We start from the raw sequence: 14,968 nt of genomic DNA on the forward strand, positions 1-14,968 counted from the left end.
AAATTGATCAGCAAACACAGCACTCTGGGTTTAAATACACCCCAGTCAGTTTGAATTGGCGGACACCTTCTCCACTCTAGTGCTCAACACCGGAGCCCCCCAGGGCTGTGTGCTCATTCCCCTCCTGTTCACGCTGTACACCCACGACTGCATCCCCCAACATGGAGAGAACTCTGTTGTGAAGTTTGTGGATGACACCACCATCAGCAGCCAGATTTCAAACATCGATGAGACTTCATATCGGGAGGAAATTCATAATCTTGCAGAGTGGTGCTCAGAGAACAACCTACTGCTCAACGTCAGCAAAATTAAGGTTGTTGATTTTAGGAAGAAGGAGATAAAGACACGCACTCCTGTATACATCAGTGGAGCTGAGGTGGAGCAGGTTAACAGTTTCAGGTTCCTGGGAATCAGCATCACAGAGAACCTGACATGGTCATCTCACATCTCCACGCTGGTGTAGAAAGCTCATAAACGACTGTTTTTCTTGAGGAAGCTTAAGAAGGCCAAATTCCCATGCCAAGTTCTTGTCAGTGTTTACAGAGGAGCAATAGAAAGCATCCTGAATAGAAACACCACAAACTGGCATGGGATGTGCATTTTTATAATTGATTCTCTATTAATGTATATTGTCTGCTATGTAGCAGAATTTTACTCTATAACTTGTTATATTGTTACAATAAATGTACCTACCTATCCAACATCACACTTGTATAATTTCATTTAGTACTGAAAAGTAGGATAACGTTTTTGTATGGTAACTGGAAAAACAGTATACAGTGACAATTAGTATACAGTACATACCAGAATTAGTATGTACTCATATGGATTTGGGATATAGCCAAGTAGCTGAGTATAGCTGAGTATAGTATAGCTGAGGCTAATGGTAGTGGCTTTAGTTTTGGTATTTGATCATAAAGTATTGAGTTATATGGAGTTACAAGTACAACATTTGTCTGTATTCTGTTGTTTAGACAAGATGGCTAATTTTGTTTATCAAGCAAACTCCATGCCACTGTTATATGAGGTTTCCTGGTACCAGTTATTTTAAGTAAATACATTGATTATAATATAACAGAGACTAAAGAGTGTCTGACCTGAAAGTACAATTTTATTCATCAGCAACACTAGGGGTGCAACAACTAATCGACGTAGTTGACGAAAATTGATTTTTAAGTTCGTTGTCAACAAATTTAATAATCGATTCGGTCAAGACGTCATCGGGCCATAACGACACAGTCAGCTTAAGGGAGTAAAGTGATGCGAACAGTAAAGTTACTAAAGCAACACAACATCAGCGCTGCAGTAACACCTTCACAACCTAAAACCACCAGAGTGTGTAAGCATTTCACTCTTCAGTCAGCCAAAAAGCTTGTTTACTGCAGTGTCTGCAAAGCTGAGCTTTCCTGGAAACACCGAAGCATCTGAAGAGGAGGTGCGTAATGTCGTGTCTCTGTGGATGATGAAGACTCGTCTCGGTAAGCTAGTGAGCTAGCTTCACGTTAAAGCCGTGTTACCGCACGTTATGAGCTGTAACGTTTTCTTTACAGTTTCCCTTAGTCAATTTGATTGATTGATTCATTGATGGCTAATGGCGCTGAGTAGCAAATAGTTATAATACACAATGGCCGCGTTCACATTGCATATGTGCCCTGACTTTACAATTATGAACGATGCATTGCTCATGGTGACGTTCCCAGCTAGAGAACGTGCTGCTGCAGAGTGCACAAGATTAGACACCGGACAATTTCATACTTTCTAAAGAAGAGAAAAACGTTCTCCTGTCTATGCGTGAGGCGGCGGGTAATCCGCCCCAAACTCCCTTAAATAATCACAGAGTTTTGTGAGTTGTTGAGTTAGGGGAAAATTTATAAAACATTGTGAAATGCGGTCTACCACAAAATCGTTATTATTGACCTCCCTGTAAATTCAGCAAATGTAATGCACAACATTATTCCTTTCTTTGTATATAGTGTCAGTTTGTCCTGATCTGTTGCAGTACTGGCGTGTAAACTGCTCTGTCAGTAAACAGCAGATCAGCTGCGTAGCTCAGGAATTGATTTCAGTGGAACTTTCTTTTGCTGTAGCAGAAATTAAAAGATGTATTTTTGAAAGCAGTATTTATTTTATTGTTTATTAGCACATACCTAAAACAACCAAGTTTTAATTTAAAAGCTGATAAGACGCATTGTATAATTTTGTGATTCATAATCTGAATAGTCGATTATTCGTTTCAATAATCAATAGATTAATCGACTATCAAAATAGTTGATAGTTGCAGCCCTAAGCATCTTAAAGTTAGCTGACTATATGTTGCACGTAAAGAGGATATCAGACAGTAGGAAAAATAAGGAGTGTCATTTGTCATGAGCTTTCAATAAATGCCACACCAGTTAAGTTTTCTAAGGAAGTGCAGTTGTTGCTGGGCATTTTGCAGAATGCCAAGGTGTTATAAATAAATGTCAATTGACTGCTTTGATTCAATGTTCATGTACTATATATTTCAGATATCTCTGAGTTTCCGTAAGAACATTAATGCTGGGGGATTAGTTTGCCCCTCTTGCTGCTTTGATTCTGTGAGAGCTCCCTCTCAGAGAACAGCTTTTACTGCCAAATCAAAGTGTGGAGCAGTTAGCTATAACTGTTCATTCCTTGACGTACGTATTTCTCACTGAACTCTTCTTCTGTGCTGAAGAAAGTCATGAGAATTTCATCCAGCTGGATAGATTTTATGAAGATACAAAATAACCATTAAAATACCATAGAGACAGGAAGACTAATCACTGCCGGAGGCTATCAGCAGCTCCCTCTCGATGCCTCCCTCTCTTGCCTTTTCATCCCATCCATACGACCCCCAATCGAGTAGAGATGTACGTCAGAATCCTCTTTCTTTTCGCCCACTGAATGTTATGATTCAACTTTAGAGCAGGGTTGAGAAGAGAAGAGCGTGGGCTTAACCTGCTTCTCCCTGTGTCTCACTCTCGATCTCCATACCTGCTTCTCTTCTGCAGAGATGCTCTCTTTTACTCAGAAATGAATTCTATGTTTGTGCGTGCCTATGAAGCCTACAATATACAGACAAATAGAAAGGAACAGCACAGTGGTGGGATGTGTGAAGGAGGTGGGGACCAAAACGACCAGCTGACTGTGAAAGAAGCGTGAATCATATCTTCAACACATATCTTCTCCTGTCATATTCTTCAAAAACTATGGTAGATAGATTTCTTTACACTGCAGATAATTCAAACAAAAACAAGCTGTCTGCTGATCTACTGTCAATGATGTCCAGCATGTACAACAGTTAGCAATTTCATACTGTGATTTTGTCTTTTTGAGCTTCTCATCATCTGTCATTGTCATTGATTCAGTTGATGGTCCATTTCTAGACTGAAGACATGCTTTCATTTTCACTCTGGTAGCCAAACATGTTAGTCATGCCTTCAACTCCTGTAGGTTAAACTGGAGTAACACAACTTTTGTTGTAATGTAACAAATATAATTTCCAGAAATAAATATTCTCTTATACTCAGGCCTGCATTATATTATTGTGACACTGAGTGATGTGTTTTATAGGTATTTCTAATTTGTGTGGATCTAACAGGATAGGTACTGACAAATAAATCTAACTTTTACCTTGAACATCAAGAGCAATTAATATTTTTATTTCATGGTTGAGCAATCTGCCCTCAAACACCTCCAACACCACTACTCCCTCCTCAACCTTCTCCTCACTTTCTCCCGCCCCTCTGGGAGAACCCTACAACTCCCCCTCCTCTGGCTCTCAGGTTAATTGTCCTCCACAGCCTGACAACTCCTCGCCCTCACCTGCCTGTAACCTCTGTGTGCCTCACTGCTGACCAGGTGAGAAGACAGCTGATGAGATTCCCCAGAGTGCTCAAAGTCTGTGCCCCCCAGCTACTGTATGTGGAGTCCTTCACCATGTCTTCAAACCTGAGCCTGAGTCTTCAAAGGGTCCCTGTGCTGTGGAAGACATCTTGCCTGGTTCCTGTGCCATAGACGCCACGTCCTAGTGGCTCCAAGGACTACAGACCAGTGGGACTGACCTCCCACTTTATGAAGACCCTTGAGAGACTGGTTCTGGAACAGCTGCAGCCCATGGTCTGACTTCTCCTGGACCCCCTCCAGTTCGCCTACCAGCCCTGACTGGGAGTTGAGGATGCCATCATCTTCCTGCTCAACCGCATCTACGCCCTTGTGGACAAGCCAGCGAGCACTGTGAGGGTCATGTTTTTTGACTTCTCCAGTGCTTTCAACACCATCTGGCCAGCCCTGCTGGGTGAGAAGCTGACAATGATGCACGAACCAGTGGAGGAAGAAGCACTCAATTTTCATACTTAAGCAAAACTACAGATATCACACGACAAATGTTACTCAAGTAAAAGTCATCCAGTATAAACCTACTCAAAAGTAAAAAAATACCTGTTTTTAAAAATACTTAAGTAATCAAAAGAGTACTACACATTCAAATCTATTGATCTTACAAAAAGCAATCTATCTTTTCATATTAACCTCAAGACAGGTTTGAATACAGCATTATAAGTTACAGTGAATCACAATAAGGAAAACTGAGTCGCAAGAGGACAAGTGGTTATTTCCTATACTGTGGGGAGGATTAGCCTGCGGTATTGCTCTGCAGTTGTGTTGAAGGGGACTTCAGCCTGTCTGAACGCACAGAACCAAGTTTGGGACTTTGGATATGTTAGGATGAGACCAGGAGGTGGAAACCAAAGCTAAGTGAAAACACTTCTGATCAGGTATATCCACAGAGACGTTAACTTCAGCACCACCGATAAGTGCCAAATTGCAGCTCACAGTTAACAATTAAGAGGAAAATGTAAACTCACTGTTTCTGCACCACAATCCATTATAAATCACATAATAGATGAAGTTTACAAAGGCATTGTCAGGTTGAGGAGTTTTTTTTTTTTGCTCTTTGTCGCAATTCGCAGCAGGCCACTGCTGGAGTGTACCTACAGAGCACTGCCACTACAGAGGTGGCTCTATAACAGAGTAGGCTGGGTAGTGGGGTATAACTGAGTGAGCTCTAAAGCTTCATTGGTTAGATTTTAAATCACATGAACGACACCTTCTCTGCTGCAGGCTTCTTGGATGCTCGAGTAATTTTACGGCTCACTGGAAACTCAAGTGTTTTGTTTAGACTTGGTATTCCCACATAAATCTGGCATCGATGGGAAAGCCACGAGACTTACAGGGATAGTAATGCCTCGTGCAGACTACACAACTTTCAGCGTTGGCCGACACTACACAACTTGCCGTCTTGTGATGGGAGTCTGAAGTTGTTGTGGCGTTCACACTACATGACTGATAGGTGACAGGGGGTCACACACTACATGAGCTGACAGTGGCTCTGTCAACCGATGCTGGTCTCCAAACCACGTTTTGTCAAGAAAACACATGTGAAATGTGAAACAGGAAATGACGCGAACCTACACATGAAACAGCTGTTTGTTATTATAAAGATACCAATTATAAAGACAAAGAATATGTGTGAATATGGGTGGATTAGCACACGCAGGTAGCAGGGATCATCTGAGCTACAGAGAAAGCTGGAGGTGACTAAAAAGTGTGTTATGTGGTGAAAAAGTAGCTGCCTGCCAGCTGGCTGCTCTCAGTGGCTGGATGTGGATGTCGAGCCGGCCGACTCCTCCAGATATTTGGCATGCTAGATATCTGGCGACTGCCGACCGACCGCTGATTTATTCCCAATCAAAGCCTGACGGTCACTGAGTGGCAAATTGGGCTAAAATTTGTGTAGTGTGAACTAGGATTAAGCGATTGTAATCCAGTAAACTTTTTCTTAAAGTCAGCTGTTTGCTTCTGTTTGTATGTGCTCTGTGATGTAAATGCTCTGTACTTGTATAGCACCTTTCTAGTCTTTTCGACCACTCAAAACGCTTTTTACACTACATCTGCATTCACCATTCACTCACTGAGCCTAAGTGCTCAAACAGAAACACACATTCATACACTGGCGGAACCACCGACCTTCCGATTAACGGGCAACCCGCTCTACCTCCTGAGCCACAGCCCTGGAGCCCTGGAGAACCGTAACTACAGTTGAGTATGTGCTCTGACTGCCATAGCAACAAACCTGGCTCTGGTTCCTTGTAGACCTGGGTGCGGTGACTGTTCTCTCCCTTCACTACATTTGGTGTGAAAGGTGGGATGGCTTGCCATGAGGCCATCAGAGACATGCCTAGTGTGGGACCTTTATAAGGGACCCCCAGGGTTTGTGAACCCCTGTGTGAGGGAACCCAGATATGGGTGCAGCACTAGTAGGTGGGGGAACCCCAGGATGGAAGAATTACTGTTGTGGGATGAGTAAGTGTAAGCCTGTGTGCCTGAAGCGCATGGGTGTGCAGGGCAGTGTGACGGAGTACTGTTATAATAGATGAGTATGCGCTCTGACTGCAATACCATTGAGCCTGGCTCAATGGCGAGAATCAGACAAAGAGGAAAAGGTTTGAAGAGCATAAACAGAGAAGAAAGTTATATGACTGCAAGGGATTCAGCGATATAGTTTTTTCTTATGATTATACATACAATATGCATAAAAATAGCAGATTTATCTCTGTAATGTTGGTTTTGGGTACTGTTTAACACTACTCTCTCCTTTCCTATCTAACACAATGGAGAAGCAGATGAAAATAAAAACTAAATACAGTTTTTATGGTTTCTAAGCAGAGTCAGTTGTGAGTAGTTTTGAAGAGTATTTTGTATGGATTAAGCAAAAACTTTGTGAAGGTAGTGACAATTACATAAAATGTCAAACTATGAGACTTAGACATAAGGTTTTTATGTTAGGTCATGCTCACTCACCTCCTTTATATCCCCATCATTGTTGGGTTGTCGCTAACTGGGAGGGATTGACATTTCTGTATTACTGGTCCCTCATTAACTCCGGTTATCTAGGAAAAGACACAATGTGCACACATACACACAAAAACAACATGGTTACAGACAAAGACACACAGTTAGTACAGAAGTCACGTGTGAAATATTGGTTCTTACTATATCCTGTGAACTGCATTCAGCCTCTTTACTATGGCACAACCAGACCTCTGTCTAGTCAAGCTCAGGCAAGAGAAAAGAAAAGATAATATCAGGGTAAAAGAAAATAGCAGGATAATAAGTCCTTCAGAGGTCTTCAGGCAGAGTTACAAGTTCGCTACATCTGGAAGTGTCACTATCAGGTTTTCAACAGTACGTTAAATGTGGCATGACAGAGGACAGAATCCTTGATAAGTGCTATTGTAATATCAAAAATGCCTACGTGAGCAGGGCTAAACCCCCGCTGTCAAACTCGGACCATAACGTAGTCCATCTCATCCCCACTTACAGAATTGTTCTCAAGAGCAGTAAACCATGCACCAAGACTGTAAAGGCCTGGAATAGTGACAGCATTGAGTCCCTTAAAGGTTGCTTTCTCTTACTGCACGTGGATAAAGCAGCAGAGACTGTTACGGATTACATGAAATTCTGTGTGGACAATGTTATACCTCAGAAAGAAATAACTGTATATCCTAGCAACAAACCATACATAACAAAGGAGGGTAAACACTATGTCAACCACAAAAAATTGGCAGTTAAGAACCAGGACAGAGCACAACTAAAAATTGCGCAAACAGAACTTAATAACTTGCTCAGGGAAGCCAGGAGGAGACATAGTTTTACAGAAATGAACTGAAAAAAACTATGGGACACAATAAAGGTAATTGCTAATATGACACCAGTTAAAAAATGCATTAGTACCTCAGATGACCTGCAAAAAGCTAATGACCTGAATGACTTCTATCTGAGATTTGAATCTCAGGACTTTTCCCCTGAATGGAATAATGTTTTAGAGACAATCTCTGTCACACAACAGGCTGGTGATAGGACCTCAGGAAGTCAGATTGCTTTTTAAAGACTTGTGTACTAAGAACCTTCCCCTAAGGTGAATAAGAATTTCAGGCCTGTGGCACTGACATCCATTGTAATGAAATGTCTTGAGAGGATCATGGTGTCATTTCTTATGCTAGAGGTTGGTGTGTTTTTAGACCCTTTTCAGTTTGCTTATAGGCAGGGGCATGGGACAGATGACGCTATTAACAGTATCTCACATCTGCTCAGTTAACACCTTGAGGACCCCAAGGCCTAGGCCTATGTTTGTTGATTTTAGTTCAACTTTTAACACTTGCAACCTCACATGCTCATCCAGAAACTGAGACACATGAATGTTAACTCTTTTTTTATTCTCAGCTGGTATTTTACTTTTTTAACAAACCGTACTCAACAGGTCAAAGTGAATAATGCTCTCATGGAGCCCAGGCCGATCAGCACTGGTGCCCCTCAGGGCTGTGTCAGCTCTCCAGTCCTCTTTACACTGTATACTGCACTAGCCTCCACACTGACAATTATATTATTAAATTCTCAGACGATACAGCAATCCTCGGCCTTATGCACAAAGATAGAAGCCAAGCAGTGTATCATACAGCCATTGAGGAATTTGTCCAGTGGTGTGACGACAACGATCTTGTGCTAAATGTGACCAAGACTGAGGAGACTGAGAAATTTATGTTTTTGTTTTATCATGTAATACTAGAGAGTATTCTAAGATACGGTATCACAGCCTGGTATGGTAACCTGACAGTACAGATCGCCTTCTGGTACAGACAGCTATGAAGATTATGGGGGTCAAAACCATCCGCTTCAGACAATTTATGAGCAGTCGGTTATCAGACAGGCACAAAAAATAGTCTCCAATCCAACCCACATACTTCACCCAGAATATCAGCTTTTAGCCTCTGGTAGAAGATTCGGGGTTTGTAAATGATAAACTTATATAAACACCCATTTGTGCCTATGTCCATTAAGCTTATCAACACTAACATGGAGGCTAGCTGGGTTGTGCACTATGTCATTGTGCAATAAGTAGGCTATTGGGGTTATGCAATATGTTAGTGGTGCAACACATGGGCTATTGGATTGTTCAATGTGTCAATTGTGTATTGCATAGTAGGGTTGGGCCATTGCCGATGGACAATGGCTGACAGACATCTAGACGTTGAGCTGGCATCGTGATTGGAACCCCACCAGCAAAAAAAATCTAAAATTTTCACATTATACCACCCTGTGAAAGCAGGTTTTAATGACCCCGAACATTCTTATTATTGTTTTTAACTATGCTTTGCACCTGCCTCGGAGTTCTCTTCTCACCACAGTCTGACACCACTCACACACACCTATACCTCAGGTAAACACCCCGGCTTGCCCCGCCCCTCTGTCTCTCGCTGTCTGCTCCATTTTCTCCATCAGCAGCATGTTTTATAAAGTCGCCTAAAATACTGACAACTCACGATTCGCTGTTCTAGCTGTTTTCCGTCCAAAAATAGCGGTCTTTTGTGTCAACAGAGAACGTCTGGCGGACCGCCATCTTGGTGAGGTCGGCTGAGCTGATAAGCTTCCTTTCTGTCGTCAGATTGAAGTAGGAAAGAAGAGTTTGCTTTGGTGGAGGTGGTCTTTATCAGCCTCTGCTAGCGACCTGTAGGAGCTACACAGACATGCAGGATATTAATCGATTCGTCTCTTCAATACGAAGAGAAAGATCCCACCTTTAGCCTTGTAGGATGTTCTTTTCTCAAGATAGAGAAATAGTGAGCAGTTTTCATCCACTACCCTGGACTGTGTGGTTAAGTTACGGCTGGCTAAAGATAAATATAATAAAATAAAAAATCTAAAATATGTAAATACAGTAAGATTGTTATTCACATCGGCAGTAACGACTCCAATCGGAGGTCACTAAGATTAATGTTAAGTCGGTGTGTACATATGCCTATCCCTAGTTTTCTCTGGAACCCTGCCAAATCTGACCAGTGATGTATAGCCATATGTCATCATTCAGCCGCTGGTTGTGGAGGAGGTGTCCAGCAAAAGGCTTTGTAGAACATTGGTAGTCTTTCTGAGTAAGACCTGGTCTGATTATGAGAGATGGCATTCATCCTACTTTGGATGGAGCAGCTCTCATATCTACAAATCTCGCCAAGTTTATTAGTGGACCAAATCCATGACAATTCAGAGTCGAAACCAAGAGGCAGAGTCGCAGTCTTATACGCTTCTAAACCCTACATAGAGTTGCAATCCTTTAGTTAATGATGGTGTCTACCCCCCTACCAATTAAATAAATTAAGAGCTGTGCATAAAAACCTAATCTAAATTAAAACCCCAAGTGCAGTAGGGCAAAAAATAGGAGAATTAAATGTGAACTCTTAAACATCAGATCTCTTTCATCTAAATGATGGCATTGTTTGTCTTACTGAAACCTGGCTGGGTGATGAAGAATATGTTGGCCTAAATTAATCCACCCCCCCAGTCATATTAATACTCACATTCCTCGAGGCACAGGCTGAGGAGGTGGAGTTGCAGCTATCTTCGGCTCTAGCCTACTAATCAACTCTAAACCAAAGCTAAACTCATTAGTGTGCCGAGCACCTGGTTCATACTCTTTCCTTTCCTTTAAAAGGAATTGTAGGTTATTTTAATGTTCATGTGGACATTGAGAATGATAGTCTTAGCCCTGCGTTTATCTCACTATTAGATTCAGTTGGCTTCTGTCAGAGTTATAACCACACCCTCTACCTTGTTCTGGTATATGGTATTGAAATTGAACATTTAATTGTGTTCCCACAGAATCCCTTTTTATCTGACCACTATTTAATAGTTTTTGAGTTCCTACTGCTGGACTACACGCCAATAGGAAAAAGTGTCTACATGAGATGTCTCTCTGATGATGATGACTTAGCTGTAGCTAAATTTAGGGAAGTGATTCCATCAGGTTTTTGTCCATTACCATGTCTCAAAGTAACACTGGACTCCTATGCTAATTTCAGTCCCTCCAAAATTGATCATCTTGTTAATAGTGTTGTAGCCTCACTGAGAATGACATTCGATTCTGTTGCCCTTCGAAAAAAGAAGATAAAACATAGACTGTTCACTTTATATGTAGATGATACTACATTGTGCCTATCTATTGATCAAGCCAGATGAAACTAATCTGTTAGCAAAACTTCAAGTGTGCCTTCAGGATGTAAAAACCTTGCCTTTGGTGTGGGAGACCTGGGTTTGATTCCCCCTCAGTGTCATTGCTCTCCATGCAGCAGGTCTGGGGATTACATCCCTGTAATGAAAACTAAAATTTTTTAGAGCGGATAAAAGTAACAGCCAAATAAGCAAATGAATGAGTAAAATTCTTGTCCGTTTGATAAGTAGGTGAAACTATGTTAGCTATCTAACTATGATTCTTAGTCCTGTGTGATTGTCACAAATTATCAACGTTTTTCAGTGTATTTATATTTTCAGATGAATGTAACCTAAGCTGTACCGGATAGAGCAGCGGCCTCAACCTGCTCCTTTTGAGGCTTGCCAATGACGCTGAAGTTACACTGTTGCCTCATGCACACATAGTGCTGTGCGTACTTACGCACAAACCCAGGTCTCTCATAGGTCTCAAATCAAAGGCATGTTTCTTATCCATGGCACCATCACCACCCCTGATTTATGCTATAAGAGCAGAATTCAATGATTTTATAAAACATTGCTTAGCCTAACACCACTCTCTCCCCATGAGTCCAAGCATCACTGGCAATAGCAGCCGGTGTTGCTGTGCTGCTTTAGCAGATGCTTCAATAAATTAAATCTATTTTGCGGTAGTTCACATGTTGAAAGCTTTTTGCTGGTCGCACAAAGTTTACAACGGACAATGTTCATCTTAGACTGTGACACAATAATGGCAGTAGCTACTTACAGCTGTGGAAAGAACGCCTCCCTCGTTCTCTATTGTTGGTGTGAATGCTGGAAGCAACATACGTTCTTCTACTGTTTCGGAAAATTTTTCTTAATCCGCTCGTTTTTTGCAACCTAACTAGTTCCACAGTTTTCAACGTAGAAACGTCATTCAAAGCTTAAAATATTCATCTCAATTAGGAATTGACTGCTATTATTCAGAATTTTGATAACCTTTTTTCAAGGTATTCAAGGTTTTCCAGGCATTTTTTCCCCATTCAAGTGAATGGACGGATTCCACATCTTTCCTTCTTTCTTCGTATTATTCAACTTTCAAATCCTATTAAAACTCTTTAAGCTATTCAACTTTCTTTGAAACTTTTTTATAATGAAAGTCAATGAGAAAATCATTCAAACTCACTGATCTTCAACCTCTTCCCACTAATTCATACATTCCAGTAGAAACGCCATTCCACCTTTAAAACGTTCACAAACTTTTGGACTCTTTCCAGTTAATTCAACTTTTCCACATCTTTCATACTTTTTACACAAACTCAATTCAAGTTTCATGTCGTTTCAGCCTCTTTTCTGAGTTTATAATGAGTGTCTATGGGACGGAATGTTACAGTGGGTGACATCATTGCTAGAGGGCAGCCAGTTGAAAATCTTATCTTAAAAAATTCTCTTTAACTCGCTGCCCTGACCACAATTTTAACTCTTCAGGCATCATTTTATACTACAAATGTAGGTATTTTTGTTGTGGTTCCTCACATGTGTTTAATAAATCCCTCGGACTTATAGATTTGTCTCTGTGCCCTTCCAAAGGACAAGAGTGACACAAACTCCTCCATTGGGGCGGCTGTGGCTCAGGAGGTAGAGCGGGTTGGCCGTTAATCGGAAGGTCGGCGGTTGGTTGCGTGTCGAAGTGTCCTTGGGCAAGATACTGAACCCCGATTTGCCCCTGGTGGCTGTTCCGCCAGTGTATGAATGTGTGTGAATGCTAGTTTCCGTTTGAGCACTTAGGCTCAGTGTATGAATGTGTATGACTGGTGAATGCAGATGTAGTGTAAAAGCGCTTTGAGTGGTCGAAAAGACTAGAAAGGCGCTATACAAGTACGGAGCATTTACATTGGGAGCCAATATAAATTGCTGTCAAAATTTCTTGACCAGAGCAGAACGTACCAGTTTTTCAACTCACCGAAGTGGTCCCTTTTTTCAATTTTATCCACTCAAAAAATATATCAAATTGTTCAGAAATGCCTTCTGCCGCTGCCGGTCAAATGATTTCGCCGATGTGACCTATAGTTTAGTCTCTAGGCAGGTTTGTTTGAGGCAAAGATTTAGAGATTTTTTTCTGTCTGTATAGGATAGCCGGTTACCCAGGCGATTACTATTATTTTTTAATATAGTTTACTATTATTATTATTTGTTTTTTAAAGGTGTTTGTCTAATTTTTGAACAGATTACACTTGGAGATGAAACTGTTTACAGTAACATGTTGGAAAATTCAAGGTCTGAGATCATCAGCTTTTGGTTTAAAAAGCAGAAATTCAGATTTTAATAGAGAGTTAATAGACTCTGACATCATAGTTTTACAGGAGACATGGTGCAGAGAAGATGTTTCCACTGGTCGTCCTCACGGCTACACTGAGATTATTATACCATCAACAAAAAATCCCACAATAACCCAAGGCAGAGATTCAGGAGGCATGATTATATGGTGTAAATCAGAACTGAGCAAGTCCATCACAGTTATTAAAAAAGAAGAAACTTATATACAGTTGAAAATTAACAAACAGATGGATGGATGGAACATGTCTATATGTGTGCCATCTATATACCTCCATCAGAATCCCCCTACTACAACCCAGATATTTTCTCTATTCTTGAGGAGGAAGTTAACCATTATAAAACCATGGGAAATGTATTAATCTGTGGGGACTTGAACTATCGAACAGGGGAAAGAGCTGACACTATGAACACCCCAGGGAGACAAACACTTACCTGGAAGAACCTGCTTCCCCCCCCTGAATGTCCCGCTAGAAAGAGCTTTGACAAGCTTACTAACACAAGCGGTATGCAGCTTTTACAGCTTTGCCGGACACTGGGTATGCACATAGTCAACGGCAGGCTACGAGGGGACTCTCTGGGTCGCTACACTTACAGCTCAGCTCTCGGCAGTAGTATGATAGATTATTTCATTACAGATCTAGATCCATTGTCTATCATTCATAAATCTGTAGATAAATATGACCCAAATAACTACAGAGGAATATGTGTATCCAGTAACCTGGGAAAAATATTCTGAAACATCATTAATAAACAACTTGTCAACTTTCTTAATGGCCACAATATTCTGCATAAATGCCAATTTGTTTTTTTGCCAAACTGCCGCACAACGGACCATACAGTGCCTTGCGAAAGTATTCGGCCCCCTTGAACTTTTCGACCTTTTGCCACATTGCAGGCTTCAAACATAAAGATATAAAACTGTAATTTTTTGTGAAGAACCAACAACAAGTGGGACACAATCATGAAGTGGAACGAAATTTATTGGATATTTCAAACTTTTTTAACAAATAAAAAACTGAAAAATTGGGCGTGCAAAATTATTCAGCCCCCTTAAGTTAATACTTTGTAGCGCCACCTTTTGCTGCGATTACAGCTGTAAGTCGCTTGCGGTACGTCTCTATCAGTTTTGCACATCGAGAGACTGAAATTTTTGCCTATTCCTCCTTGCAAAACAGCTTGAGCTCAGTGAGGTTGGATGGAGAGCGTTTGTGAACAGCAGTTTTCAGTTCTTTCCACAGATTCTCGATTGGATTCAGGTCTGGACTTTGACTTGGCCATTCTAACACCTGGATATGTTTATTTGTGAACCATTCCAGTGTAGATTTTGCTTTATGTTTTGGATCATTGTCTTGTTGGAAGACAAATCTCCATCCCAGTCTCAGGTCTTTTGCAGACTCCATCAGGTTTTCTTCCAGAATGGTCCTGTATTTGGCTCCATCCATCTTCCCATCAATTTTAACCATCTTCCCTGTCCCTGCTGAAGAAAAGCAGGCCCAAACCATGATGCTGCCACCACCATGTTTGACAGTGGGGATGGTGTGTTCAGGGTGATGAGCTGTGTTGCCTTTACGCCAAACATAACGTTTTGCATTGT

The 14,968-nt window shown here is 41.2% G+C and overlaps 1 protein-coding gene across 1 annotated transcript in view; it reads right to left on the reverse strand.

Annotated features, from left to right (window-relative positions):
* Positions 1 to 14,968, reverse strand: part of LOC123972395 (disks large-associated protein 1-like) — a 174,341-nt gene that overhangs the window by 131,583 nt on the left and 27,790 nt on the right. The window contains exons 2-3 of the mRNA XM_046051880.1: positions 6,862 to 6,950; positions 3,952 to 4,290 (exon numbers count right to left, since the gene is read on the reverse strand). Of these exons, the coding sequence (XP_045907836.1) occupies positions 3,952 to 4,015 (64 nt within the window). The 5' untranslated portion in view covers positions 4,016 to 4,290; positions 6,862 to 6,950. The remainder of the gene's footprint in view (positions 1 to 3,951; positions 4,291 to 6,861; positions 6,951 to 14,968) is intronic.

This window comes from Micropterus dolomieu, linkage group LG06, assembly GCF_021292245.1.
Source record: "Micropterus dolomieu isolate WLL.071019.BEF.003 ecotype Adirondacks linkage group LG06, ASM2129224v1, whole genome shotgun sequence".
Lineage (NCBI taxonomy): Eukaryota > Metazoa > Chordata > Actinopteri > Centrarchiformes > Centrarchidae > Micropterus > Micropterus dolomieu.